The 27,176-nt window shown below is 39.2% G+C and overlaps 1 protein-coding gene across 1 annotated transcript in view; it reads left to right on the top strand.

Moving 5' to 3' along the window:
* The window catches only part of CAMKMT (calmodulin-lysine N-methyltransferase), a 382,410-nt gene that overhangs the window by 317,366 nt on the left and 37,868 nt on the right, over positions 1-27,176 (top strand). Inside the window, exons 4-7 of the mRNA XM_080813115.1 lie at positions 4,803-4,863; positions 6,980-7,034; positions 8,098-8,161; positions 15,716-15,782. Of these exons, the coding sequence (XP_080669241.1) occupies positions 4,803-4,863; positions 6,980-7,034; positions 8,098-8,161; positions 15,716-15,782 (247 nt within the window). The remainder of the gene's footprint in view (positions 1-4,802; positions 4,864-6,979; positions 7,035-8,097; positions 8,162-15,715; positions 15,783-27,176) is intronic.

Here is a 27,176-nt window from a genome sequence, read left to right as displayed (position 1 = left end):
TGCAATACAGGAGAAGGACAAAAGGGAGTCTGGAATGGTATGAAAATTGATTCTAGGGTATCAGCTGTGCACCAAGCACAGGGGGCATTCAGTCCAGGCTAAGGCAGGTGGGAAGGCACCAAGAGAGAATTCCTCATGAGGTGGATAGTATACCTGATGTGAATGAATGTACTGAGAGGGCAAATTTGACAACTGGATTTTGAGATTGAATAAAAAACCCTAGCAAAGGAGAAAAAAAAATAGACAATTATAAACTCCACATGTGGGGAAATGATACATGAGAGAAATGGCAATCACAGTTTATTACATGACTCAGTATTATTTCCTGGTCATAATGAAATTGACAATGACTCTATATTACCAAAATTACAACATCTATAATTGGAAGATGGTGATGGTGGGTGGATAAGGAGCATAATGTGTGTGGTATGGGGCGAGGAGTATAGATGAAAGGGAAAGAAACTTATCTTCCATAGTGGGGGCGTCAATAGATTCTACCTAAAACTGAAAAATCAAGAAGTAACAATACAAACATATGTGGAAATATGGAGGTAATTGCCAGACGCATCAATTAAAAGAATTGAAAGTAGCAGTTTCTGAGAAAGGAGAAAGACTGAGTCAGAGGGGCTGGCTACGAATCTTAATCATAATCATTTGTCTTAATCATTTTTTGTCTTAGTCATTCTCACAGAACTCAGTGGCTCTTTAAACTCTGTATAAGTTCTTTACAAATAAAATCCGTTAAAAAAAAAAAAAGGCCATTATAGTTCTACAAATAGAAATGAGAAAACTTTTTAAAATTATGGCATTTTTTTTAATTTTTAATTTTTTATGAACATACAATGTATTATTAGCCCCAGGGGTACAGGTCTGTGAATCGCCAGGTTTACACATTTCACAGCACTCACCATAGCATATACCTTCCCCAATGTCTATAACCCCACCACCCTCTCCCTACTCCCCTCCCCCCGACAACCCTCAGTTTGTTTTGTGAGATTAAGAGTCGCTTATGGTTTCTCTCCCTCCTGATCCCATCTTGTTTCATTTTTTCCTTCCCTACCCTCCACAGCCCCCTACTTTGGTTCTCAACTTCCTCATATCAGGGAGATCATATGATAGTTGTCTTTCTCTGATTGACTTAAAATAATGGCATTATTAAGATGTAACTCACATACTACACAGTTCACCCGGTGATTTTTAGTATATTCACAGAGTTGTGCAACCATCACCACTATTTTAGTGTATTTCATCACCTCTAAAAGGTCACTCCACGTTTACTCTGAACCATCGCAGCCCTAGACAATCACCACTGTATATTCTGTCTCTATGAATTTGTTTATTCTGAGCATTTGATATAAATGGAAACATGCCACATGTGGTTCTTTGTGTTGGACTTCCTTCACTCAGTGTAATGCGTTCATGTTCCATCTATGTTGTAGCATGAATCAGTACTTTATTTCTTTTTATTGCCATATAATAGTCCATCGAATGGCCCTACCACATTTTATCTGCTCATTAGTTGATGGATGTCGGGGTTGTTCCTGCTTTTTGGCTATTGTGAATAATGCCGCTATAAACATTCATTGACAACTTTTTGTGTGGCCATGTTTTCATTTCTCTTGCGTACGTTCCTAGGAGTGGAATTATTGGGCCAGATGTTAATTCTACATTTAAATTTTTGGTGAACTGCCAGACTGTTTTCCAAAGCAGCTGCACCATTTTCAATATTTACTCCTCATCCTCGCCAGTGGTTGCTATTGTCTGACTTTTTGGTTATAGCCATCCCAGAAGGCGTGAAATGGTGTCTCATTATGGTGTTGGTTTGCACTGAGATAACTTTGGAAAACATAATAGATTGGCAAAAATAAAATAGGTTGCCAAACCTCATCTTGACAAGACTTTGAGGAAATAAACACTCTTATTTGGAGGTATAGTTTGGTACAAATGTTTTGGAGGATAGTCTGATATATCACAATGTGATAGGTACTTAACCTTTGACCGGATTTCCCATTTCTGAGTATTTGACCTATAGAGAAAAAATCCTATTTTGGGGGGAAAATGTGTCTTCATGGTACCACTGTTTATAATTTCATAGTACCAAAACCTCAAAATAACTTGAACGTCTCTCAAAAAGAAATTGGTTAAACATATTATGATGCAAGCATCAAATCAGGCAGTCATTAAAAATAATGATGCAAGGGGGAGCCTGGGTAGCTTAGTCGGTTAAGCATCCAACGCTTGATCTCAGCTCAGGTCTTGATCTCATGGTCGTGAGTTTGAGCCCCATGTTTGGCTTCATGCTGGGCCATGGAGCATACTTAAAAAAAAAAAAAAAAGTGATACAGGTACAGTTTTACTGTCATGGGAAGTTACTCATGACATATTGAGTGGGGCAGAGTCAGATTGATAAATACCTGCATGATAAGATCCCATTTGTGTAAAGTATCCTTGTGCTTCAGAGAGCTTTTTTTAAGAATGATGTCCAAAATGTTACTAGAGGTTATACACTAGTGGTGTAATTTAAGGTGATTTTATTAACTTTGTTCTACGTATTTTTATATTTAATTTAGTTAAAAATCAACCTCTATAATTTTTTGAGAAAATTATAAAACTCTCTTAAAAGACTATGCATTTAAAAGTCACATTTTTGTACTTTAATCAAAGCTTGAGTTTTAGTTAAATACCCTTCCCCTATCATTATTTTTTTAAACCTCAAAACCATCTACTAAAAGCATAAAGAAATTCATTATGCTGATGATTATGTATACTTGGTGTGGAACACTGTCGGGCTCTTCCTTCAGAGAATTTTATTTTATACTTTATTCCTTATAGAGTTCTTTCGGTATGGAGGTATACCGGGCATTAGGACTTCAGGGTTGTAGCAAAGTTCATGCATGGGAACAGGACAAAAAGGTTCTCCATCTGTTCTGGTCTTTGGGATAATTGTCAGGGTCCACATAGTCTCTATTCTACCCTTTTATCCCCTCCAGGAGATTAACATTAACAACTAATTTTTCTTTAAGTTCATTATGAGTTAGGAACTGTTCTAAAGACAATTCATGTATTTTACTTATTTAATGCTCACAACCATTCTATGAAGTTGATACTACAATTACATTATTTTACAGATGAGGAACATGAGGCACAGAGAGGTTAGGTAAACTATCCAAGGTCACTCAGCCAGGGAATGCAGCCCAACAAGCTAGAACTGGAGCCCAAAGAGTCTGGTTCCAAAGCTCCTGTGATCTTAATTGCTATGTTCCACTGCCTTTCTGACTTTCTTCCTAAATATGACTCCAAACACTTCTTGCTGGTTTACTCTGTTCTCTCCTAAACTGTCATTCCTACCAGAAATACCATGGAGGCTGAGCTAGTTTACACTTGGGCAGACTTCCCTGCTCCAAATGCATCTCTGGGGTCAGTGTCTTTGCTGTTCATCTACCCACTGATTCCCTTAGGATTTTACTTACCATTTCTTTGACATCCTCTTCTCTGAAATGTTGAAATGTTTGGATTTCTCACTCTTTGAAGCTGGAGATGCGTCTAGGAGGGGAAAAAAAAAGTCACATTAGGTGTTTCAACTTTGCATCTAGACCCACAAGAACAGAGTTTAGTGCAAAGGCGGAGAGCATTCATTGCTCTTTCCCAGGACAGCGGGGCCTTTTCAACCTCAGGTGGGGCAGGGTGCTAGTGTCCTGCCTGACCTTTGAGTCTGAACCCTTGGCGAAAACCCAGTTTTTATAAGGCTGTGGTTTATTCCGATCATAGGAGTAATACATATTCGTTGAAAAGATCTTTGGACAATACAAAAAGTGTAAAAAACATCAAAAGTACTTACAGCCCTATGACCCTGTGATAACCGCTAGAGACTATCATTTCCAAGCATGTTTGTCTTTTTATTTAAGGCATTCATATTCATTCATGAAGACTAAGTCCTCAAAGGAAATGATTTGTAAGTGATGGTTTTAGAAAATGCCCATCTATGGAGTTTACTGAGGAGGTTGATGGTTAAATTTATTTATTTATTTAAATATTTTATTTATTTATTTGACAGGCAGAGATCACAAGTAGGTGGGGGGAGGGAGTGGTGGGAAGCAGGCTCCCTGCTGAGCAGAGAGCCTGATGCGGGGCTTGATCCCAGGGTCCTGGGATCATGACCTGAGCCAAAGGCAGAGGCTTTAACCCACTGAGCCACCCAGGAGCCCCGATGGTTAAATTTAAAGATGTGGCAAGGTTGGTGAAACTTAAATTTCTTAATTTTAACCTCGAGTTTGATATTTCTAATTGAAAAAAGGAAATAATTGTGCGTATTTGAAAACATTAGGACAGAGTCAAAGAGAAAGGTTTAATGACCTTGGAAGTTTTCTTTGCTCCTTACAAGTGTTTTTTCCATTTATTTTTGCCTCACATGAGCTGCATATACATTAGGTCTTCAAGTGGTGTTTATGAATTGGCTGAAAAGAAGGTTCACATGTGCAAGATCAGCTACCTGAAATACCATTAAAATTGAACTTTCAGTATTCGTAATTTTGGTTGTTGTTTTTGCTGTCTTGTTGCAATAGAAATTTAGTAAAATTTATTTGGGATATTTTACTGTTTTTCTGGGAAAAAAGCTATCATCGACAACAAAAACTCATTTGATATGACATATTTCAAGTAATAATTATGTTAAGTTTGATTTGAGTTGAAACAGCTTGTACTGAACATTATTTCTAAAAGCCATTTCTTAAGAGAGTGATTATAGAGAATGATTATAGAACAGACTCCTATAATCAAAAAGTGTTTCCTCTTGTGTTTTCCAGGCATCTGGCCATCTGAAGAGGTTTTGGCTTACTATTGCCTCAAGCACAGAAATGTATTCAGGTATGAAGCTGTCCTTAAAAAAACACTTTTTAGTGATTATGAGTATTATATCTGCATATTAAAGATTGCCATGATTACATTCTTCAAATTAAGTTGTTAAAAAATATGTAAGAAAGAAAAGAAAAGAAAGAAAGCAAGAAAGAAAGAAGAAGGAAGAAAGGAAGGGAGGGAGGGGGGAAGGTTGGGAGGAAGAAAGGAAAGAAGGAAGGAAAGGAGGGAGGGAGGGAGGGAGAAGGAATAAAGAAGGGAAAAAGTTCATGGTGAAAACATGTTGCTTCTGAAAAGAAATCTGAATTGCCTTTGGGTACTAATACTGCACAAAAAGCACAGCAAGCTTTTTGCTATATGTCAAAGGCTTTTGATTTCCACTCAAGGCATTTTATTTCACTTTGATTTTGAGGAAACAAAAGTGAAGCTCCAATCAATCCTTACTGATTGTGAAGGTCAAAAAAAAAAAAAAAAGAAAAAAGAAAAAACAAAACAGAACAAAAAAAAACCGCAATAAAGACATTCTTTAAACTTATGCTAGGGAAATCATTACAGAATATTTGATAAATAAATACCCCCCAGCTATTATTTAAAGATGCCATCCCACCCCTGGTTTTAAAGGTATTTTATAGACCTAACAATATGTAATTTGTAAAATACAAAATACTGTTACAGATTCATGCTACGGAAATAAAGGTTTTCAACTGTCAGTGTGCAATTATAGATCAAACCCATGGATGAGATTTAGGAAACAGAAAAAAAAAAACAAAAAACACACCTCCTTTTATTTAAAAATTCTAAAGATGTTTGGTAGATCCAGAAAATATAGGTTTTTCATTTTTAATTCTCATTTTATAAAAGTCACCCAACATACGCTTCCTGAATAGCCCATTATGATTCCAGACAAGTCATTAGTGATCATGGTGTGTGTTTTAACAATATGTACTTACAAGATTGGGTCAATAATATGTATTTTTTGAAGCTCCGTGGGTCCATATTTACCAACCAGCCTATAATTGCTTTGAACAACTAAATACTCATTAAGTGTGTTTCGGAATATGAATGTCCTTGCTTGGCTTCTCTTCCTCTTCTCTCTGCCCCCCACCCCCCTTTCAATTCTCTCCTTCTCTCTTTTTCTTTTCTCCTGTTGAGGTAATAAACTTCCCAACCTGGGAAGAAGGAGCAATCTTAAGGTTGAAGCGTATAAAATGAGCATAGGGCAGTATTGACTTTGGGCCACAGAGCTGCTCTGAGAGTCTGGTGTTTGCTCTTCTCCCTGTGCTTAAGCTTCACTGAGCTCCAATCATCGAGCAGGGGTCTAGGGTAAGAATGTCACACGTTGAGGGCTGATATTTAGGCACAAAGGGGAAGGTGAGTGCAGAGTGGCCCCCTAGACTGTCAGCTTTAACTCTGAGCCCCTTTACTTTTGAGCGGTAAAGTCAGAGCCCCGTCATTGCTTTAGCCTCGGTTTGCTGGCTTAACCATATTATGTCCCTGCATTGTTTATTCACTGTGTTGTGTTGGGGTCAGTTGTGATTTAAGTGTTAATTGCTAAATGCTCTTTGTGTAATTGTTCTTTATGGGGGCGGTTCAGCTTTCCAAAATGTTTCAGTTTGGTTTTGAATTTTTTTCAAAAATTTCAAGATTGCATTTGTGTGTGTGTGTGTGTGTGTGTGTGTGTGTGGTGTATTTGACTAAAATATAGGTATATACACACTCCTATATGTTCTTCATTTACTTGTCTGTTTTTGAAGGAATGAATGTGGATTAACAGTGTTACCCTTTCCTAACAATTATCTTTCGCTACTCTAGCTAGTTTAGTTCTAAAAGACAGCGCCATTGACAAGGGAAAAAAAGGGAACCTTCTCAGATTTTTCAGCTCAGCGGTGGTAATGTTGCAGTGAACACTAATGAGGGAACCCCCACTGATTTGCCTGCTTTGTGACTTTTCTATTTCATAATTATTTTTAAAACGCAAAGCAACATGAGGTAGCCTAGTCATGTCTCTACAACTTCCTGGTAGCGCCGTTCTTACCGCAGATGGCAGTTTGTTCTTGTAACATATATATCTCTCTGACCATTTTCATCTAATTTGTATGGGTTCTACCATTTCTTTTCTCTCTTTCAGGGACCTTGCTGTGTGTGAGCTAGGGGGTGGCATGACATGCTTGGCTGGGCTCATGGTAGGTCTTTTCTCAATTCCAATCCCATTCAGAGAGAGGAACAAAAGGAAAAATGTTCCAGGGCCTCCAACTGCTGGGTCAGAGAACCGTCAACAGCATCAGCTGCGGTCAAGCTGCCGGGTCTTGAGAGACCTTCTAGATTGACTTACTTTCGGATCATATTGATTTTATGGTTGCCTCGATGAGCAGAAACATTTTACCTCAGTGTAGTCAATATCGCTTGTTGTGACATTCCAGGCCTCGCGCGGTCTTTCTTTGCCATAGCGAAAGCATCTTTTTTTTTTTTTTTTTTTTCAGATTATAGTCCCATTTGCTAAGATACAGGAATAGCCCGGCGAATCACAGTTGGAGCACCATGATATAGCTGCTAATGTTTTGCCTGCATTATTACACCAACAAACATGATCCAGAGCGCTCAGTAATTAGATTCTTTTGAATTAGATTGGCCATTCAGGAACGTCGTTCCCCATTCTCTGGGTTCTGAGTCATGTATTCAGGAGATATTATGTAGCAGCACAGTGCATTAGACAAGTTTTTATGTCTCTACAAATAAAAGCATATTGTTACACTGATTGGCATTTGACAAACCTGTCGCTCTTACACAATGTGTCGAGGTTACAGCCCAATGTGCGAGCATGTCAAAGCTCACAAAAAAATTACCCTCACAAAGCCATCTGCCTGCAATGCAAAGTTATATGAAGGGCATCAGGCAGTCAGACAGAAGCAAGCTGAAAGGCAGAGTGACAGCCTTGTATGATGGCTCTACCAGATAAACAGAAGCCCACAAATGAAAGCCTCTCAGAATACCATCATCCGCTGTCACAATGCAATTACCGAACAGAATGATAGCAAGATAGAGGCTCCCGCAAATGGAATGATAAAAGTATTGACTGATTTGATTGAATGATTAAAATAATGCAGACATAAAATGAAAAAAGATTGAAGATTGTTACAGAGAAATAGGTGAGGAAGCATGATACTGAAGGCTTGTCACTCCTGTCTTCACTTCCACACAGACAAGCATATTTGCTCATTGTTTGCTGTGCTCCTTTTTTTTTTTCAGGTTGCTATTTCTGCAGATGTCAAAGAAGTTCTGTTAACTGATGGGAATGAAAAGGCCATCAGAAGTATCCTTATTCAGATAGAAAACGGGTTTGTTGTGCTCGTTCCTTTTTCCCGGCTGAGTAACAATTGATATAAAGAAAGACAGCATGGGGTATTAAAAAAGAATCCCCCCCACACACGTGATAAGTAATTAAGAAAAAGTAGGAATATATGGACTTCATTTGGCGATGACTGTTTTTTCTTTTAGTTCGATAGATTTTTTTTTTTTTTTTTTTACGGTCACTTCTTGTGAAAGGAGCCCATGATTTGTGGACCACTCAAGGCAAAGAGAACAGTTGTTTCAGAATAATTTTCAGGCATTCCTGTCCTCTTATTGTCACTGAAATTTCCCAGTATAAAGTACATGATTGAATATTTATTATATCCACTATTGCTTGTAAAAACTAACTTCCGGCTTCATGTTCATTATGGGTTTGATCTTTCTTGGGTTTGATCCTGTGCATCTGTGCTAGGCAGGATGGGACCTACTCTAATTGCCCAGAGGTTACCTATAGCTCCCCACTGGAAACCGCTATCAGCTTTTCATTATTTCCTTTTATTTAGGATTATAAAAGCGATCTCTCTTTTTTTTTCTGCTATGCTATTACAGTTCCAAGCCCATTATATTAGATTATGCTTTACTAATATGTACACAGAGTTCCTGAAAATTGAACTGTACTTTAACTAAGAAAGCAAGCATAATTTGTGGCTACTTTAGCAATCGAGCTGATTTGTTCAGGCGCAGTTAACAGCCGTTAGAAATTGAGAGGAGAAGTGGAAGATATATTTGCTTTGGGTTTTTGGTATGCCTTACATTTACATTATGAAGGAGGCAATCCGCTTATTTGCATCTTAGACCCCGAAAATGCCAAAGCAATTTTCGATTTTTGCGGCTTCTTACAGAAAGCCCCTTTTTGATTTTCTTTTTCTACCTTTGCTCCATGATCGTTTAAAAATAAAATTTGCAGCAGCTCGATCAGGCTGCTCAAATAGGAGAAAGGAGGTACAAGAAGCACAGTAGCTAATATTGTTCAGCAGCACTGGTGTGCTCTGCAGAGCCCCACCCAGCTAATTGCCTGACAGACTTAAAAAAAAAAAAAAAAATTCAGGAAGGAAAAACAGCCAATCACAATCCTGGCCTTTCACACAAGGGAAAGAGATCACAAAAGGTGCTTCCTTTTTTAAGATGCAGGATTTTAATCATGATCTTCAGACTGTCGCAAGTTTCTCAAAATATTCCCGGAGATGAGCCGATGTTGTTTCATTCACTCTGCTTTATTCTGAGTTATGCTTCGCACTGTATCATTTCACTGTGTTCCTCCTCCGCATGTCAGGGAGCACAGAGAGCGAGAGGAAGGCAGGTATGCTGGCTCAGCCCCAGTGGATGGTTTTTTTAGTGGGGGGAGGGGGGGCAAAAGAGGGAAGGAGGATTATTGAACAGGAGAGGGTCATTAGAGCCACAGAAACTTTCAGATTGGGCCCGGCAACCTGAGGTTTTTCTCAAGTCAGCAGGTGTCTCATTTAATAGCGTCAGAAACAAATTAGAACTTTTATCAAACTATAGGAACATCTGTAGTCAGTATGTAAATTTAATTGTACTCAAATTATTATTGAGCTAAAGTACAGCGCTTCCAGAGAAGGGAAGCAATGCTAATGTCATTAATTAGCACACCTTTGCTTTGAACAGCAAAGATGCCATGCCAGCTCTTGAAATCAGAGAGGAAATCTCCGATTCTGTATTCACTCTGCTGGCCTTTCAAAGAAATGATTGGTACAGCCCCCTCCCAAGAAAATGGATTTTTAACATTTGGTCCTCAGAAGCTCAGCCCTGAGAGTGCTTTATTGTGCTGGGTTTTACAATGGGTTTAATATAGCGGGGTGCCAAAGGGCAGGAGGGGAAGAACTTTACAATGTAGATAAAGTAGGTCCTTTCAGGATGCAGACCAAAACCAGTAGTGTGTTTTATTTCATCTCTTAGGACTTTCCTGATCGAGTTCAGTTTTTATCATGCAGTTGTTCCATGTTTGTGGGCTTTTTTCTTTTGTAACTAGATCTAATTTTTTTTTTAATTAAGAGAAAAAAAGCATGCCTAACGCCTTAAAAATTGGCAATGTGTTTTTCCTGCTTTTAATACTAATGTTATTCTTGATTTGCTAACAGAGCTTACGATTGGCATTCATTGTAAGCTGTTGTGCTAAGTAAGGTTAATATGAATGAAATTTTTTTTTCTATTTGTGTGCCCACTTTCTGTAAGAATAACTAATTCACTGACTCACATACTGTTGATGCATATAGATTGAAACAAATTCATTTAAAAATTACTGTTTACATCTTTCCTTTAAAATTTTAGGAAGCCTAAATTATATAGCAGTTGTAGGATATTATCCAAAAATTACTTTCTAAAAAGTAAAAGTGGATGTCAACAAAAAAAAAGGGGGGGGGAGAACCATTGCCAGAAACCAGAAAATCTCTAAGCAAAGCTGCTAATTATTCTTAATGGGCAAGATGAGCACATTAAGAAACAAATGAATACATCAGTGAAATGTAATTGAAAATCGACCTGGCAGTCCCACATCACATCTGAGTATTGGCCTGTATATTATTCTCTTCATTTTAAAAATTATTTTCGTTGTTCTTCGCATCCGAATTTAATGAATCCAACTGCATCTTCACTTCCTCGTCTCTTAAGCTTCTAAGGTTCTGATTTTTACCTTTTAAAAAAGTAGCATTTTTTGATCCTTCCTTTTTATCTTCAATTATTTCTATTTTTTAAATATGTAAGGTAATGAATGGATGAGTTCTGAATCTTTATATCATAGAAGCCTATCAACCAGTTGTGAGGTTATTTGTAATCTTCCCTCAGATGTATCAGATGGTTTGGCTGTGTCTTCCAGGGCTCTCTCCCTTGACCCCGGAAAGCTAGATGTTGATTTGAGATCTATTAAACAGAGATATCTGAAAAGAGATTAAGACTTGAGGTGTAAGTGAATGATGTAAGTCCTAAATATTTTCTCAGACTCATGGGTACATGTCCCTGAGGTTCTCATTGGTCCTTAAACTATACTGCTCGGTCTAATCCAGAACCCCCCTACCCAAGAGCTGCCTCTTTTTACAGATGCCATTTATCTGTACCCACAGAGAACAAAGGATAAATTAAGAAATGGCATTATTTGGTTCATCAGTTCTCAACTTCACCTAAGATAGTTTGAAACATGTTCCCTTGTCTTTGGCACAGCCCTTTTGGTGTAATAAAGGAAGAAATCTCCAAGTGCCTACAGATAATAATAACTCACTAAAGTACGTGGCTGGCGATGACAATGACATAAGAACAGAGGGGAGAAATGGTATACTGACTTATTATTGATGCCAAGCCTCTTCCCAATTGTAATGGATAAAAGTACAATACCTAGAGGTGAGCATCCCTCTCTGGTTCACTCACTAATTCTCCCCACACAAGCACCCTGCCTTGACCCATCCTTAGGAAGCATCAAGCATGTTATCTGCAGAATGTAGCAGTGCTTGGTGATCCATTTCTTGTGCTCCTGATCCAAGCATCTTATTCCTATAGCAGGCACAGTCTGGATCATGATTTCAGGCTTAGGATTCACCCCAAATTGGTAAATCTCCCGTGCATTTTAAAGGAGATAGTCCTGGCTTAACATTATCTTATTTATTAGCAGCATCTCTGACTTGAGTAACTACTGCATTAAGCTCCCTGTGGACTATGCAGCCTTTGCTATGGATGGTGGAGACCTTGGCAATGCTAGGCCATCATCCTGTGTTCCTCTAATGTCTGGGCCAGCTGTACCTCTATTTGCTAACTGAGTCATTAATGGACTGCATGTGCCTTATATTGGGTAGAAGCTCAATAAATAGCTTTGAAAATTCAATTTAGATTAAGTAATAAATTAATCTTACTAATTAATTAAAATTAGTTCAACCACCATTTAACTACATGCCATTTCAGGCACTGAAGACACAGCAGTAGACAAGACAAACCAAGTCCCCTTACTGGTGGGACCCAGACTATACGCCTTGGCTGGAGCACATTTATACATGGGAAAGACACTGAAAATCTACAGGGCAAAAGTTCTTTGATTCTTTCCAGTTATTTAAATTGTACAGTATAAATGTCCACATAATTAGTTCTGAGCAGCAGGGAGAGAAAATAAAGGTTGACTGCCAAACCTCATTTTAGTTACTCACCAGCCTCTTCATCCCACTGAAGCTTTTGCCTGAGTTATTGAAAAAGAAAATGAATTGACATGAATTAGGCACCTATATGGTCAGGCTTATCCTATGTGATACTCCATTAAGCCTATGAAATAGGGATCATTATTCCTGTTTTTGAGATGGAGCTCAGAGAGGCTAATTTACCCAAGTTCACACAGCCACTAAGTAGCAAAATGAGCTTAGAAGCCAGCCAGGTTCATTTGACTTCAAAGTTTTATTTCCCCCCATTAAACCATTCTGTTTCACTAAAAACCTAGAATAGTTTGGTGAGTGTCATCCTGCAGTTTCCTCAGAACTCTCAGGAAGAAAAGGCCTCTCATCCAAAAACATAACAGTTGACATAGCTAACAGTTCAAGGCACCTCCCAGTCATCCTCTCAATTCCTTTGATAACGAGCACATTTAAGAATATTTTGCAGCTTTTAAATTGGCAAATATTGCCACGTCCAGCATTTCTAAAATCCTTTAGAGGTCAGAATGAACAGGATTTATATTATTATTTCTTGGTTTCCTACCCTCACCTTGTATGGTCCAGTGAAAATAAATGGTAACATACACTGAGAAAGTAATGCTTTGTGGATCACAATGTTGTTATTTTAAAGATTTTTTTTAAAGATTTTATTTATTTATTTGACAGACAGAGATCACAAGTAGGCAGAGAGGCAGGCAGAGAGAGAGGGGGAAGCAGGCTCCCTGCTGAGCAGAGAGCCCAATGCGGGGGCTTGATCCCAGAACCTCTGGATCACGACCTGAGCAGAAGGCAGAGGCTTTAACCTGCTGAGCCACCCAGGCACCCCTCAATGTTATTATTTTAAAAAGAACTTTCTTGCTTAAAGAACAAGGCCAAGTCCCAAAATGTAGATGCGGACTCCTGATAAATTAATAGTCACTAACTGCAGGAGGAGGCTAATATTTTAAAAAATATTTTCTATGTAATTAACTTAATTATATTTAGATATATAAAGTTAAATTTACTTGTTTCAGTAACTTGTTATTTCACAAAAAAAGCGTATTTTAAGATTAAAACTCAACTGAACCAAAATTAAAAGGGAGCCCCTCTCCTGAACTATGCTTTTTTGGCAGAAGAAAACCTAGATGTTGAAACCTGGTTTCTTTTAGCCACAAGCATGGATCCTGTAGCCTAGACAAGGAGCCTGAAGTTGCTTGTTCTGGATCCAGTTAATCAGAAATCACATTAAAGCTGTCTTTGCACCCAGCACCTCCCCCTGAAGACTTCCAGAAGATGGGTACAGTACAGGGAACATGATTTGGTCCACCCTGTTGAACACTATCCTGGACACACTGACTTGATTTGATTGGACATCCTTTATCACTCTGAGGTGACACAGAAAAATGACAAAATGTATTATTAGACACAGTGCCAGCCAGAGGAACCACCTCCAAATCTGACCCAAAGTGAGGGGTGGGGGAGCAGAATATCAGAATAAATCTCTTAAGATATTTTAATATGCTCTTGCCATTTCTTATTTTTTCTCTGTACTTGTTTTAATATAAAAACACCTCCTAAACCATAAAATATATTTCCCTCCCAGCTCTAAAAATAAAGCAGCCTAAATACTGCTGTGAATTTTTTCATTAAAGGAAAAAAAAAAAAAAAAGCCCCTCTAGAATATAAATACGTACACTTGCTTCAACCTGACCTCCTGGAGGCACGGGTTTATAAATTGTATAAAAGCATATAGCGTTAAGATGTTTACTAAAAATTAGTAATAGGTTTTCAGAGTTATATAATTTAACTTCCCTGTGACTATTTTATAAAAAGTGTTACCTCCACTAACAAAATAATATGTTTTGCTTGATAGATTAGTCATGTACTCACACGACGCTACAGGTGTACCGGGCGTATTTCCGTGTGCCGTTGGATGTCATAGAAACGTGGAGTAGGGTGTGGCGGGGGGGAGGGGCTCAAACCAAAAACAGTTGTCAGTTGACTCTTCACTAATTTTGTTCTTCTCAGAATAAAGATGTCAGCTGTCCTTTCCTACAAGACATTTCATTTAGAAGACTTTCCTGAAATACTTTCTTCCTGAAATAGACAGAACTGTAGGCCGATGTGTCATTTTAGTTAATCAAAACAAGTAGGCAAATTAGTCTCTTTTATTTTTTTAATGAATGTAATTTAACGGTATTTAATTTGCATACAGGAAAGTTCACCCAGAAAAAAAAAAAATCTGCATTATAGCACTTTTGTAAACCTCCACAAAGCCCTTCATTAGGAGACCTAATTGATTTTTCCTACCCACTCCTGGGGGGGCAGAAAGCTATCACAGTACCTGCTTATTCACTCAGAGAAGAAATGGGTGTGCCTGATGTTTCAAGCAGAGATTTGGGTTAAAAAGTCCTGTGGCTCTGTTCTTACAGGGAGATCTTGGCCAATGCTTGTTCCGAGCATTCAGGAAATCTGTTTTTCTGAGCACTAGGGGAACATCGCTTGTCTGCTTGGTGTCCTCCCCATGGGCCCAATTTAGTTCAGCTTGCAGCCTTCACTGGAATTATTTTATTTCTTGTTTATTTAAATCTACTTTATTCTGAAAGAAGAACTTAGCGGCTTTTTACAATGATACAGAGTATATGCCATATAAAATAAATGAGTAAGTGAGGGCGATTGAAATCAGAAAGCCAGGACAATATGATGAAGCCAGGATGGGAGTTCAGTACAGAAAGTATATGCCATGAGAGCTCTGGTGGTTGATAGAGCTGGGTCATCCCTTTGGCTCTGGGTCACACAGGGACCAGAGCAAGAAGAGAAACAAAAACAGTTGTAAGATTTAGCGTCCAAAAGTTGAAGCAAACGACGTTGATCTCAAGCCTAGCTTTGCCCATTGTTGGAACCCGACATGGTTTTTCCCACAGATCTGCACCAAGATGGCACTGTGTGATGTAAAATGACCAGCTCCTCAAAACATCTCTTCCAGATATATGGCCTTTCTTGGTATAGGTCCTTTCCCCACTGACTGAAAGAGGCATGCCTTTGGGCCTGTAGCTCTTTTAAGCAAGTGCGGCATGGCACCTCTCTGATAGTCATCTACACCCACCAGCACCCAGAACCCTGGGCCCTGCGCACATGCTCGCTGCAGGTACATTTCACGGGTAACAAAACTGCTGCCCAGGGAATTAAAAGAGCTTGGCTCTGGCAAGTAATTCAACATTTGGTGGTAGAACCAGGGCTAGACCCTTCTTCTTCTGCCTCATACCCTATAATTCTTCTCTTTTTACTATGCTGATCCCATGTACAGTAAGAAGATCACTGTATTTGTTGACCTTTTTTTTTTTTTTGAGTCAGTTGACAGTCACAGCAGAAGCTTTCTTAACTGTGTCCTATAGACGTGAGCGACATCATCACAAGGAATCAGAAGGCTGGTGCATTTAAAACTCGGAAAATATCAAGCTGGTAAGATACTTTTCTGCATTAAAACATTCTGGTTTTCTCTGTGGGTGATAATTAAAAATAATAATAGCTAACATTTATTTACTGAGCACTTACTGTGGGTCAGGCACTGTTCTAAGCACTTTAAAAATCTCTTATTTAATGTTCAGAAGACCCCGTAAGGGGACAGGCGGGCATTTTCATTATCTTCAGCCAATGAGGAAAACTGAAGTATATTGAACCCAGGGTTGGGAATGAGTTTAGGATTGAGAGTGCACAGTCTGAGGCTGGGAGAAGCCTTCCTGGGACCTCCTTGTGAAGGCTCTTTTCCTCTGAATTTCAGCCTGGGGGCAGTGTTGCCCCCGGGGACTCTTGCATTGTCCTGACTCAGGGGAGAGGATCACTAGTGGCGTCTAGTAGACAGAGGCCAGGGGGCCTGCTCACCATCCTACAATGCACAAGAGAGTGCCCACGACAAAGACCTATCTGGCCCAAAATGTCAGTAGTGCCATAATTAAGAAACCTTGCCCTATTTATGATTTTAGAATAGTCTAGGTATCCATTCCCTTTTAGATTCTGTTGTTTGTTTTTTTTTTTAAGTTTTTATTTATTTATTTGACAGAGAGATAGTGAGAGAGGGACCACAAGCAGGGAGAGAGAACCTAGCAGGCAGCCAGATGCGGGGCTCCATCCCAGGACCCTGGGATCTTGACCTGAGCCAAAGGCAGACTTTTAACAACTGAGCCACCCAGGCACCCCTAGATTCTGTTCATTCTTATTCGAACTTGGAGAAATGCTTACCCTCAACCAAAACAATGGTGTTTTCTGTGATGCTACATTTTCTTTTGTTCTGATGATAGGACCTAGAAGAGTGAGTAATCACTTAGTACTTTTCACATGAAATACCTGTATTTGTGCCTTTTTCATTCATTTATACGTTGAACCCCAGACGTTAGACCTTTGATATTTTGAGTTTTCTCTGTGTTAAAGATGCTTTCCCACCCACTACTCAGTTTGGGGATTAAAAAAAAAAAAAAGATGAATGAACAGCAGCATCGCTTTAAAAACCTGTGGTCCATATTGGGCTGAGGCCGTGGAATAGCAATGATTATTTTTCTCTGATGTCAACTGGTAAAGGTAAGGAAGTGTCCTTGTGTTTTTAAATCCTGTATAGTAGAATGTCAGTGTAAGCTGGTGGCTCGGGGGTTGGGGGGGGGGGTGATGCCCTGTGTTTCTCATTTAATCACAAACCAGTTCCGTTTCCCAGAAAGCCTCAGGCAGGTCAGGAGAAAGAACCATCCACTACGGTGACTTCTTCATTCTTAAGGGAGCCTTTATGCCACAGTGTGGACTGCCATACCCTTCTGGGGAGGACTTCATTTTGGGACGTGATTTTCAACCTGGTCTTTTACTTATCAATCAAAAGCACATTTTCAATGTTGTCCTCATTTACATTTATTTAATGCTTAAGGTCATTTGTGACCATTTGAGTGTATTTCAGCATATGGAATCAGGGAATAATAGATTCAGCATCATGCTGTGAAGAGAGATTGTGTTTTTACAAGACATAATGTTGTTTACTGGGTGTTAATAATCACTAATTAATAAACATATCTAGATTTTGAAAATGTTCCATTTTGAGGAATAAAAAATGTCAAGTGTTTAACTTATGGAGTGCAACAGTATTTTCTGTCATCTCTTCATGAAATAGTTAAGTTACATAGAGAAACAAAATGTCACTATTCAACACAGGGTGTATCCAAACGGCCTTTGTCTCTATCTGTTCTCAAAAATACTCTAAATATATTGTCTGTTACGTACGTGGACGTATAGTCTTTGTGTCAGTAGCCATTCAGGAACCTCCAAGATGAGGGGTTTGGTTTTAGGGTTTTATTTTTTTGTCTTTATCTCATATTAATTGTGGTCAGTTTTACCACTTTTACCACTATAAGCATTTTGTCCAAAGTCTACTAAAGCACTTTGCCAGAAAACTGGGGGGATGAGTCGGTCCTTGAAATGCCTTGATCTCACATTAGAAGCTACTTGACCACTTAACCTTCCAGAAGCTAAGAGGAACTGCCAACCAGTGATGTAATAATCAGCATTTCTCTTCTCTCCACTGCTTTCCCACCCATAACCAGTACAATATGATGAGCACATTAGTTCCATACAAGAAGAAATAAAAGGAAACCGTTCACAAAAGAGCTAAGATATAGTTCACTATTCTTTTTTAGTGCCTCAATGCATATGCAGAATTTCTCCTCCAAATTGGAGGTGTGGAATAACAGTAGCGACAGATAACTGAGAAGCATTTACCATAGCTACAAAGCCCACCTGTGAGCCACGTATTTCCACTATTAAAAAGCACTTCAAAGCTTGGCATGAGTTTGGAACGGCTGAACGTCTGCTGTGGCTTCATGTGCAAATACGATGTAGCCGCAGAGAGGAGTATCAGGGTACTGAGAACTCTGGGCTTAGGAAATGGTGGTTTTTGAAGAGGAACTAGAACGGCGGAAGAATGTGAACACCCCCCCCCCCACCCCTCCCCAACTCCCGTTCTTGCTGCTCTGACAGGGTTCTTGTTGGGCAACGACCCTCACTCCTCTTGCCTCTCAGCACATAGACCCAGGCTGCGTGGGGCCTGAAACCTATGTTGAGAGCCCTCATGAGGACAATGGATTTGATTTTACCTTACTTTGGCAAATTCTACGGAGGCATTTGACCAGGTGAACACATGCCTAGGGCTCCTGGTGGGCCTTGGAAGGAGCTTATGCAAATGAGGGACCTGACCTAGGTAAGCTTCAGCAGCTCCACAGTGAGGCCACCCCTGCTGCCCCCATCACCAGCACTCTTGGCTAGAAACGCGCTTCTCCTTTTTTTTTTTTTAAAGATTTTATTTTTTTATTTGACAGACTGAGATCACAAGTAGGCAGCGAGGCAGGCAGAGAGAGGAAGGGAAGCAGGCTCCCTGCTGAGCAGAGAGCCTGATGTGGGGCTCCATCCCAGGACCTTGGGATCATGACCTGAGCTGAAGGCAGAGGCTTAACCCACTGAGCCACCCAGGTGCCCCACACTCCTCCTTTAATAACAAAACTTTCTTACTCCCTCTGTTCCACTTTAATCCTAATCTAATTGTTTTTTTTTCTTAAGATTTTATTTATTTATTTGACAGAGAGAGAGATAGCAAGAGAGGGAACACAAGCAGGGGGACTAGGAGAGGGAGAAGCAGGCTTCCCACTGAGCAGGGAGCCCCATGTGAGGCTCAATCCCAGGACCCCGGGATCATGATCTGAGCCCAAGGCAGATGCTTAACAGACGTAGCCACTCAGGCATCCCTATCCAAAACTAATTGTTGCTTGGCGTGACAGACATGTTGGTGGAGGCCTGAAGCTTTCGCCCTGGCCAAGAAAGGTCTAGGACGCACACAGATGAAGTATCATAACCATTTTGTCTCACAGATCTTAATACAATCATTTGATGGTTCATTTGTTTGTCCATCCGGGCATCCATCCATTCATTTACCTAATAGGTCCAAGGTATTCTGCCTTGGGGAACATCCATATGGAGTTATCGAGAGTAACTCCTGAACAAAGGAAATCATGCTGCTAATTATAGCTAGAGACTGGTTGAAAGAGCGAGGATACTTACAGCTTCTCAATTGTTAGGTTTATCTGAAGCTGTCTTCAAATCTGTGACTGTCTAATAAAGAAGCAGTCGGAGTTTTTGACGTCTACATGTTTCCAGGTGTTCCAGAATTAGTGAATGGCGTCATTCTCTGGTTAATATTAGTTAAGTTACAATATTTTTTTTTAAATCCATCAAATATACCCTGCTGTGATATTAAAAGTAAGTCTCTGCCTTAAAAAAGAGTTTATCTTTGTGTGAAAATTGCTAGTGAATTTAGGCCCGGGACTTGTATTATTCTTTGATAAACCATTAATTTTAGTAAACTATGGAACTTATTATAACACTGAAGACTTCTTTATAACCCAAATTTCACCTTTATGTGGGCCCCCAGGACTGGCTATTGGCCCCATTGCCCTACTGCTTTTTAAGATTTATATCTTTTAGGAGGCTCATTTTCTTTTAAAGGTTAAACCAGGGGTATGAAAAGTGATTTTAAAAGTGTAAATCTCAACCAAGTGGAATACAGTTGCTGATTTTTCTAGACCTTCTCCGCCTGCCCTCACTTTCTTTCACTCTACTCATTCAATCTGGCTCCCTCTGCTCCAACATACGCCTTCTCCAGTGGCCTTCTCCCGTGGCCCTCTCCCGTGGCCACCCAAGCCTCTGCACTTTCTGGACACATCTGGTCTTTCTCATCTCTGGCCTTAGCCAATCCTGTCCCCCTCCTCCTTGTCCTCCTAAATTAGGGTGGCCTAATTATCATTTCTCTCCTTCTCTGGCCTTAATCTTTTCATCCTTTAGGTTTCTCTTGGCCTTAGACTGGTCCCACGGTTAAATACGCATATTCTCTTATTGCGCAAAGCATGTTTTCTTCGTTTTCATGGTTTTCGTTTATTCACTTCCTGACAAATATCTTGATCACTTTCTATGCACCAAGTGCCGTTCTAGGTGCCAGAGACATCGTGACAAACGAGACCGAGAAAGTCCATGCCTCCTTGGACTTCACACGCTAGCAGGGGAGACAGAGAACTTTCTTGAAGGCAGGGATTCTGCTTAATATATTTTTGTATTCCCTGAGGCAATTAGTACACTTTGTCCCTCTTATAGGAGACGTTTTAAGATTCATAATTGGAGCACCTTTTGAAAGACATGAATCCATAAGGCTTATGGAACCAAATAATTTTTAGCAGGAGAGAGTCAAGTTCTAGAGACGCAGGCATCAGTTTATACATCAGATAGCTGACTTTCATTTCAGGATAGGCTGCTTCTCAGGGATGCACAAGCCATGTCTGTAGACAAACTGACATTGTAAGTAGTTGTTTATCTGTCCTTTGTCAGGTTGAAGAGGAAGGTTAGAAGAAGGTAACCAAGATAAGGAGGCTGAGGGCTCTTGTTGAGAAATTTCCCAATAAACTTAACCTGTTAGTGGGTTTTGCTACAAGTGCAGTAACAGAATCTTGAGAACTGCTGAGAGTTCTAGAGATGCCACAGTCCCTTTTCCTTCCATTGCTATCCTGAATATGGGGGAATGAAATTACCATGTGTGCTTTCTATTACGAATTTTTTTTAAATTTGCCTGACAAATTTAAAGAAGGGCCCATGTCTCCTACGATTTCGTGTTCTGTGCTGAAGAAACCAGGGATGTTGTCCAGTTTCTGACATTTTGTTGGACTTCTCCTTCAGGTATTAAAATGAGCCAGATTTTAACATTTGGGGACATTTTTTTTTTAAATATTTTATTTATTTATTTGAAAGACAGAGATCACAAGTAGGCAGACAGACAGGCAGAGAGAGAGGAGGAAGCAGGCTCCCCGCCGAGCAGAGAGCCCAAGGCAGTGCTTGATCCCAGCACCCTGGGATCATGACCGGAGCCGAAAGCAGAAGCTTTAACCCACTGAGCCACTCAGGCACCCCGGGGACATTGTATTTTTAAGACATCCTCTTAAGCTGCAGCAAATTAAAAATTAAGGGCTTTTATTCTCAAATAACATTGTATTGTCTCTTTGGACATACAGTTACCTACTTTTCACCAAGATCAAAATCTCACCACCCAAATTCAGTCAAATTCTATATTGATAGCCGGGTGTGCAGATTAGTCCATTATATCCTCTGTGGAAATGCCTTCCAGGCTTAAGAGAAAAATCGCTCCATCATAGAAATTTATATCACTGAAGTTACATATCAAATAAGAAGGTCTTCATTTTCAAAAGATTACTTTAAAATGGACAAGTGGTGATCTTTAAAAAAAATTTTTAGAGTATGACGACATCGTAATCCATTAAAAATAATTTTTTACTTTAATAATAGTCTATTTTCAGTATTTTGGGGTTGCAAACAATGCTGCAGTGGATGCATCTGTACACAGACTATACATTGCAAGTATATACCTACAGAACAAGTTTTCAGAAGTGAACTTTGCATATTCATATGACACTACCAAAGTGTTAATTACTACAGCTTTGTAATATATTTTCCTATCTGTTAGGACTACTCCCTTGTCATTATTCTTTTTTTTTTTTTTAGGATTTTCTCAAATTATGTTGGTATTTTTATTATACTGGCATTTTCATTGTGATTGAAAGAAATACAATTTACTAAGCCTTGACATCTTGATCACTGAGTCTTCCTATTTAAGAACAGGGTGTTTCCTTTTTATTTAAGTTTTTCTAGATGTTCCATTAGCATTTGAAATCTTTCTTCATTTCTCTTGTTAACCTTATTTTTGGAAACTAGTTTTGTTTCTATTATAAATGAGATCTTCTCTTTCATTATATTTTCTAACTGGTTGTTATTTGAATATACATGAAGCAAGCTATACGGTTTTGTGTAGTAAATGTTTGGCCACCTCCATGAGTTTTTATTTCTGCTAGTTTATCTTTATCAGTTTATTCTCTTGAATTTTCCAAATAAACAATCCCATCATCTCCAAATGGTGATGATTTTTACTTTTTTCCAATTCTTATACCTCTTTTTAAAAAAAGATTTTATTTATTCATTTGAGAGAGACAGAGAGATGTAGAAAGCACAAGCAGGGAGAGAGGCAGAGGGAGAGGGAGAACAGACACCCCGTTGAGCAGGGAGCCCGATGTGGGTGGGGCTCAATCCCAGGTCCTGGAGATCATGACTTGAGCCAAAGGCAGATGCTTAACTGACTAAGCCACCCAGGCGCCCCTCTTATACCTCTTCTTTTGTATCTCTTGTATAATTTTATTGAATAAAAATTTCAAGGTGTTGTAAAATGATAGGCATTTTTGAGCCTGACTTTATTGGAACTCCTGGAATGCTTCACCATTAGATCTGCATTAGCATTTGGGTGGAAATATGTGGATTTTAAAAAAATATTTTATTTATTTTTTCAACAGAGAGAGATCACAAGCAGGCAGAGAGGCAGGCAGAGAGAGAGAGGAGGAAGCAGGCTCCCCGCCAAGGAGAGAGCCCAATGTGGGGCTCGATCCCAGGACCCCGAGATCATGACCTGAGCTGAAGGCAGAGGCTTTAACCCTCTGAGCCACCCAGGGGCCCCTATATGGATATTTTTTATCTTGTTAAGGACGTTTTTATTGATCTCCTTGGTTTTTTTTTTTTTTTTAGATTTTATTTATTTATTTGACAGAGAGAGAAATCACAAGTAGGCAGAGAGAGAGGGGGAAGCAGGCTCCCCGCCAAGCAAAGAGCCCGATGTGGGGCTCAATCCCAAGACCCTGAGATCACAACCCGAGCAGAAGGCAGAGGCTCAACCCACTGAGCACCCGGGTGCCCCTGATCTCCTTATTTTTAAGAGATTTTATTACAAATAAATATGGAACTTCAGCCCTTGCCTTTTTAGCATGAATGGAACTGATCAAATTGTTTTTCTGACTTCACCTGTACTTGTGGCAACTCATATTAACAGGTTTCTTAATATTAAAGCATCTCTCTGTTTTTAGTGACTTGGTCATGGTGTCTTAATTCATCTCTTAGCATTCTATTGTATTTTAGTGTGTTATCTGGAATTATTTTTATAACAAGTTTATTGAGATATAACTCACATACCGTATAATTCACCGACTTAAAGTGTACAATTTAATGGGTTTTAGGATATTCGCAGAGTTGTGAACCCTCATGATCAATTTTAAGACATTTTCATCACCCCCATTAATTTCATGACCCATTAGTAGCCACTGCCCATTGCCCCCACCCCTTTCTCTTTCTTAGCATCAGGGAGCCACTGATCTACTTTCTGGCTCTATGGATTTGCTTATTCTGGACATTCCACAGAAACGGAATCCTACAATATGTGGTTCTTCATATCTGGTTTCTTTAACTTAACATAATGTTTTGGGGCTCATCCATGTATCAGGATGTCATTCTTTTTATGGCTGAAAAATATTCCACTGTATGGATAGAACACATGTATTTTATTTTAATTCCAGCATTGTTAACATACAGTTAACTACTAAACTAATACTAATCTGTATTAGTCTCAGGTGTATGATACAACAACTTAACAGTCCCACACATGATTCAGTGCTCAACAAGATAACCGTACTCTTAGTCCCCTTCCTCTGCTTCACCCATCCCCCAACCGACCTCCCCTCTGGTAACCATCTGTTTGTTCTCTGTAGTTGAGTGTCTGTTTTTTTGGTTTATCTCTCTCTTTTTTTTTTTCTTGTTCATTTGTTCTATTTCTCAAATTCCACATAAAAGTGACATAATATAGCATTTGTCTTTCTCTGTCTGACTTCTTTCACTTAACATTATACTCTGTATCCATCCCCGTTATTGCAAATGGCAGGCTGTCGTTCTTTTATGGCTGGATAATATTCCATTGTATATATGTATATACTACATCTTTTTTATCCATTCATCAGTTGATAGACACTTAGGCTGCTTCCATAATTTGGCTATTATAAATAATGCTGCAATAAGTGTACAGGGGCATATATCCCTTTGAGCTAGTATTTTCATATTCTTTGGATAAATACCCACTAGTGCGATTACTGGATCATAGAATTGTTCTCTTTTTAAAGTTTTGTGGAACCTCCATACTGTTTTTCGCAGTGGCTGCACCAGTTTGCATTCTCACCAACAGTGCACGAGGGTTCCTTTTTCTCCACATCCTTGCTAACACTTGTTGTTTCTTGAGCTTTTGGTTTTAGGCATTCTGACAGGTTTGAGGTGATAAATCAGTGTGGGTTTGATTTACATTCCCCTGATGATGAGTGACGTTGAGCATCTTTTTTTTTTTTTTTTAGTTTTTAAAAAATTTTTTAATTTAATTTCTTTTCAGTGTAACAGAATTCATTGTTTATGCACCACACCCAGTGCTCCATGCAATATGTGCCCTCCACAATACCCACCACCAGGCACCCCCACCCTCCCACCCCCCGCCCCTTCAAAACCCTCAGATTGTTTTTCAGAGTCCATAGTCTCTCATGGTTCATCTCCCCCTCCAATTTCCCTCAACTCCCTTCTCCTCTCCATCTCCCTATGCCCTCCGTATTATTTGTTATGCCCCACAAATAAGTGAAACCATATGATAATTGGCTCTCTGCTTGACTTATTTCACTCAGTATAATCTCTTCCAGTCCAGTCCATGTTGATACAAAAGTTGGGTATTCATCCTTTCTGATGGAGGCATAATACTCCATAGTGTATATGGACCATATCTTCCTTATCCATTCGTCCGTTGAAGGACATCTTGGTTCTTTCCACAGTTTGGCGACTGTGGCCATTGCTGCTATGAACATTGGGGTACAGATGGCCCTTCTTTTCACTACATCTGTATCTTTGGGGTAAATACCCAGTAGTGCAATTGTGGGGTCATAGGGAAGGTCTACTTTTAATTTCTTAAGGAATCTCCACACTGTTCTCCAGAGTGGGTGCACCAACTTGCATTCCCACCAACAGTGTAAGAGGGTTCCCCTTTCTCCACATCCTCTCCAACACACGTTGTTTCCTGTCTTGCTAATTTTGGCCATTCTAACTGGTGTGAGGTAGTATTTCAATGTGGTTTTGATTTGAATTTGAGCATCTTTTCATGTGTCTGTTGGCCATCTATAGGTCTTTGGAGAAATGCTATTCATGTCTTCTGCCCATTTTTTATTTTGGGGGGGGTTATTTGTTTGTTTTTTGTTTTTGTTTTGGGTTTTTTTTGTGTGTTGAGGTGTATAAATTCTTTATCTATCTTGGATACTAACCCTTTATCAGATGTCATTTGCAAGTATCTTCTCCTGTTCAGTAGCTTGTCTTTTAGTTTGTTGGTTGTTTCCTTTTCTGTGCCAAAGCTTTTAAAATTTTGATGTAGTCCCAATAGTTTATTTTTGCTTTTGTTTCCCTTGCCTCAGAAAACATACTTAGAAAGATGTCGTTATGCCCAATGTCAGAGAAATTACTGCCTGTGCTCTCTTCCAGGATTTTTATGGTTTCAGAGCTCCTATTTAGGTCTTTAATCCATTTTGAGTTTACTTTTGTGTATGATATAAGAAAGTGGTCCTGCTTCTTTCTTTTCATGTAGCTGTCCAATTTTCCCAACACTGTTGAGATTTTTTCCCATCACGTATTCTTCCCTCCTTTGTCAAAGATTAATTGGCCATATAATTGTAAGTTTATTTCTGAGCTTTCTCTTCTGTTCTGTTGATATATGTGTCTATTTTTGTGAGGTACCATACTATTTTGATTACTACAGCTTTGTAATATAACTTGAAGTGTGGAATTGTGATACCTCCAGTTTCATTTTTCAAGATTGCTTTGGCTATTTGGGGTCTTTTGTGGTCCCATACAAATTTTAGGATTGTTTGTTCCAGTTCTGTGAAAAATGCCACTGATATTTTAACAAGGATTGCATTGTATCTGTAGATTGCTTTGGGTAGTATAGACTTTTTTTTTTTTTTTGGTTGAAAATATTTTTACTCATTCTACAAGTTATTTTTGTGTGATAACAATTAAGATAACACTTTTTGAGTATTTATTCATAGTGAGTTTATTCTTTTTTCCTTTTTTTAAACACCTTAATTTAATTTTATTTTTTTCATGTTCCAAGATTCATTGTTTATGCATCACACCAGTGCTCCATGCAATACATGCCCTCCTTAATACCCACCACCAGGCTCGCCCAACACTTCACCTCCCTCCCCTCCAAAACCCTCAGTTTGTTTCTCAGAATCTACAGTCTCTCATCTTTCATCTCCCCCTCTGATTTACCCCAATTCACTTCTCCTCTCCTTCTCCTAATGTCCTCCATGTTATTCCTTATGTTCCACAAGTAAGCAAAACCATATGATAATTGACTCTCTCTGCTTGACTTATTTCACTCAGCATAATCTCCTCCAGTCCCATCCCTGTTGATAAAAAAGTTGGGTATTCATCCTTTCTGGTGGAGACATAATACTCCATTGTATATATGGACCATATATTCTTTATCCATTCATCTGTTGAAGGGCATCTCAGTTCTTTCCACAGTTTGGTGATTGTGGACATTGCTGCTATGAACACTGGGGTACAGATGGCCCTTCTTTTCACTACATCTGTATCTTTTGGGTAAATTGGGTACTACAGACATTTTAACAATATTTGCTCTTCTAATCCATGAGCATGGAATGTCTTTCTTTTTTTTTAAATTTTTTTTTTAAGATTTTATTTATTTATTTGACAGACAGAGATCACAAGTAGGCAGAGAGGCAGGCTGAGAGAGAGGAGGAAGCAGGTTCCCTGCGGAGCAGAGAGCCCGATGCGGGGCTCGATCCCAGGACCCTGGGATCATGACCTGAGCCGAAGGCAGCGGCTTTAACCCACTGAGCCACCCAGGCGCCC

Source organism: Martes martes, assembly GCF_963455335.1.
Source record: "Martes martes genome assembly, chromosome: 9".
NCBI lineage: Eukaryota > Metazoa > Chordata > Mammalia > Carnivora > Mustelidae > Martes > Martes martes.
This window is presented reverse-complemented; position numbering and strand designations above follow the sequence as displayed.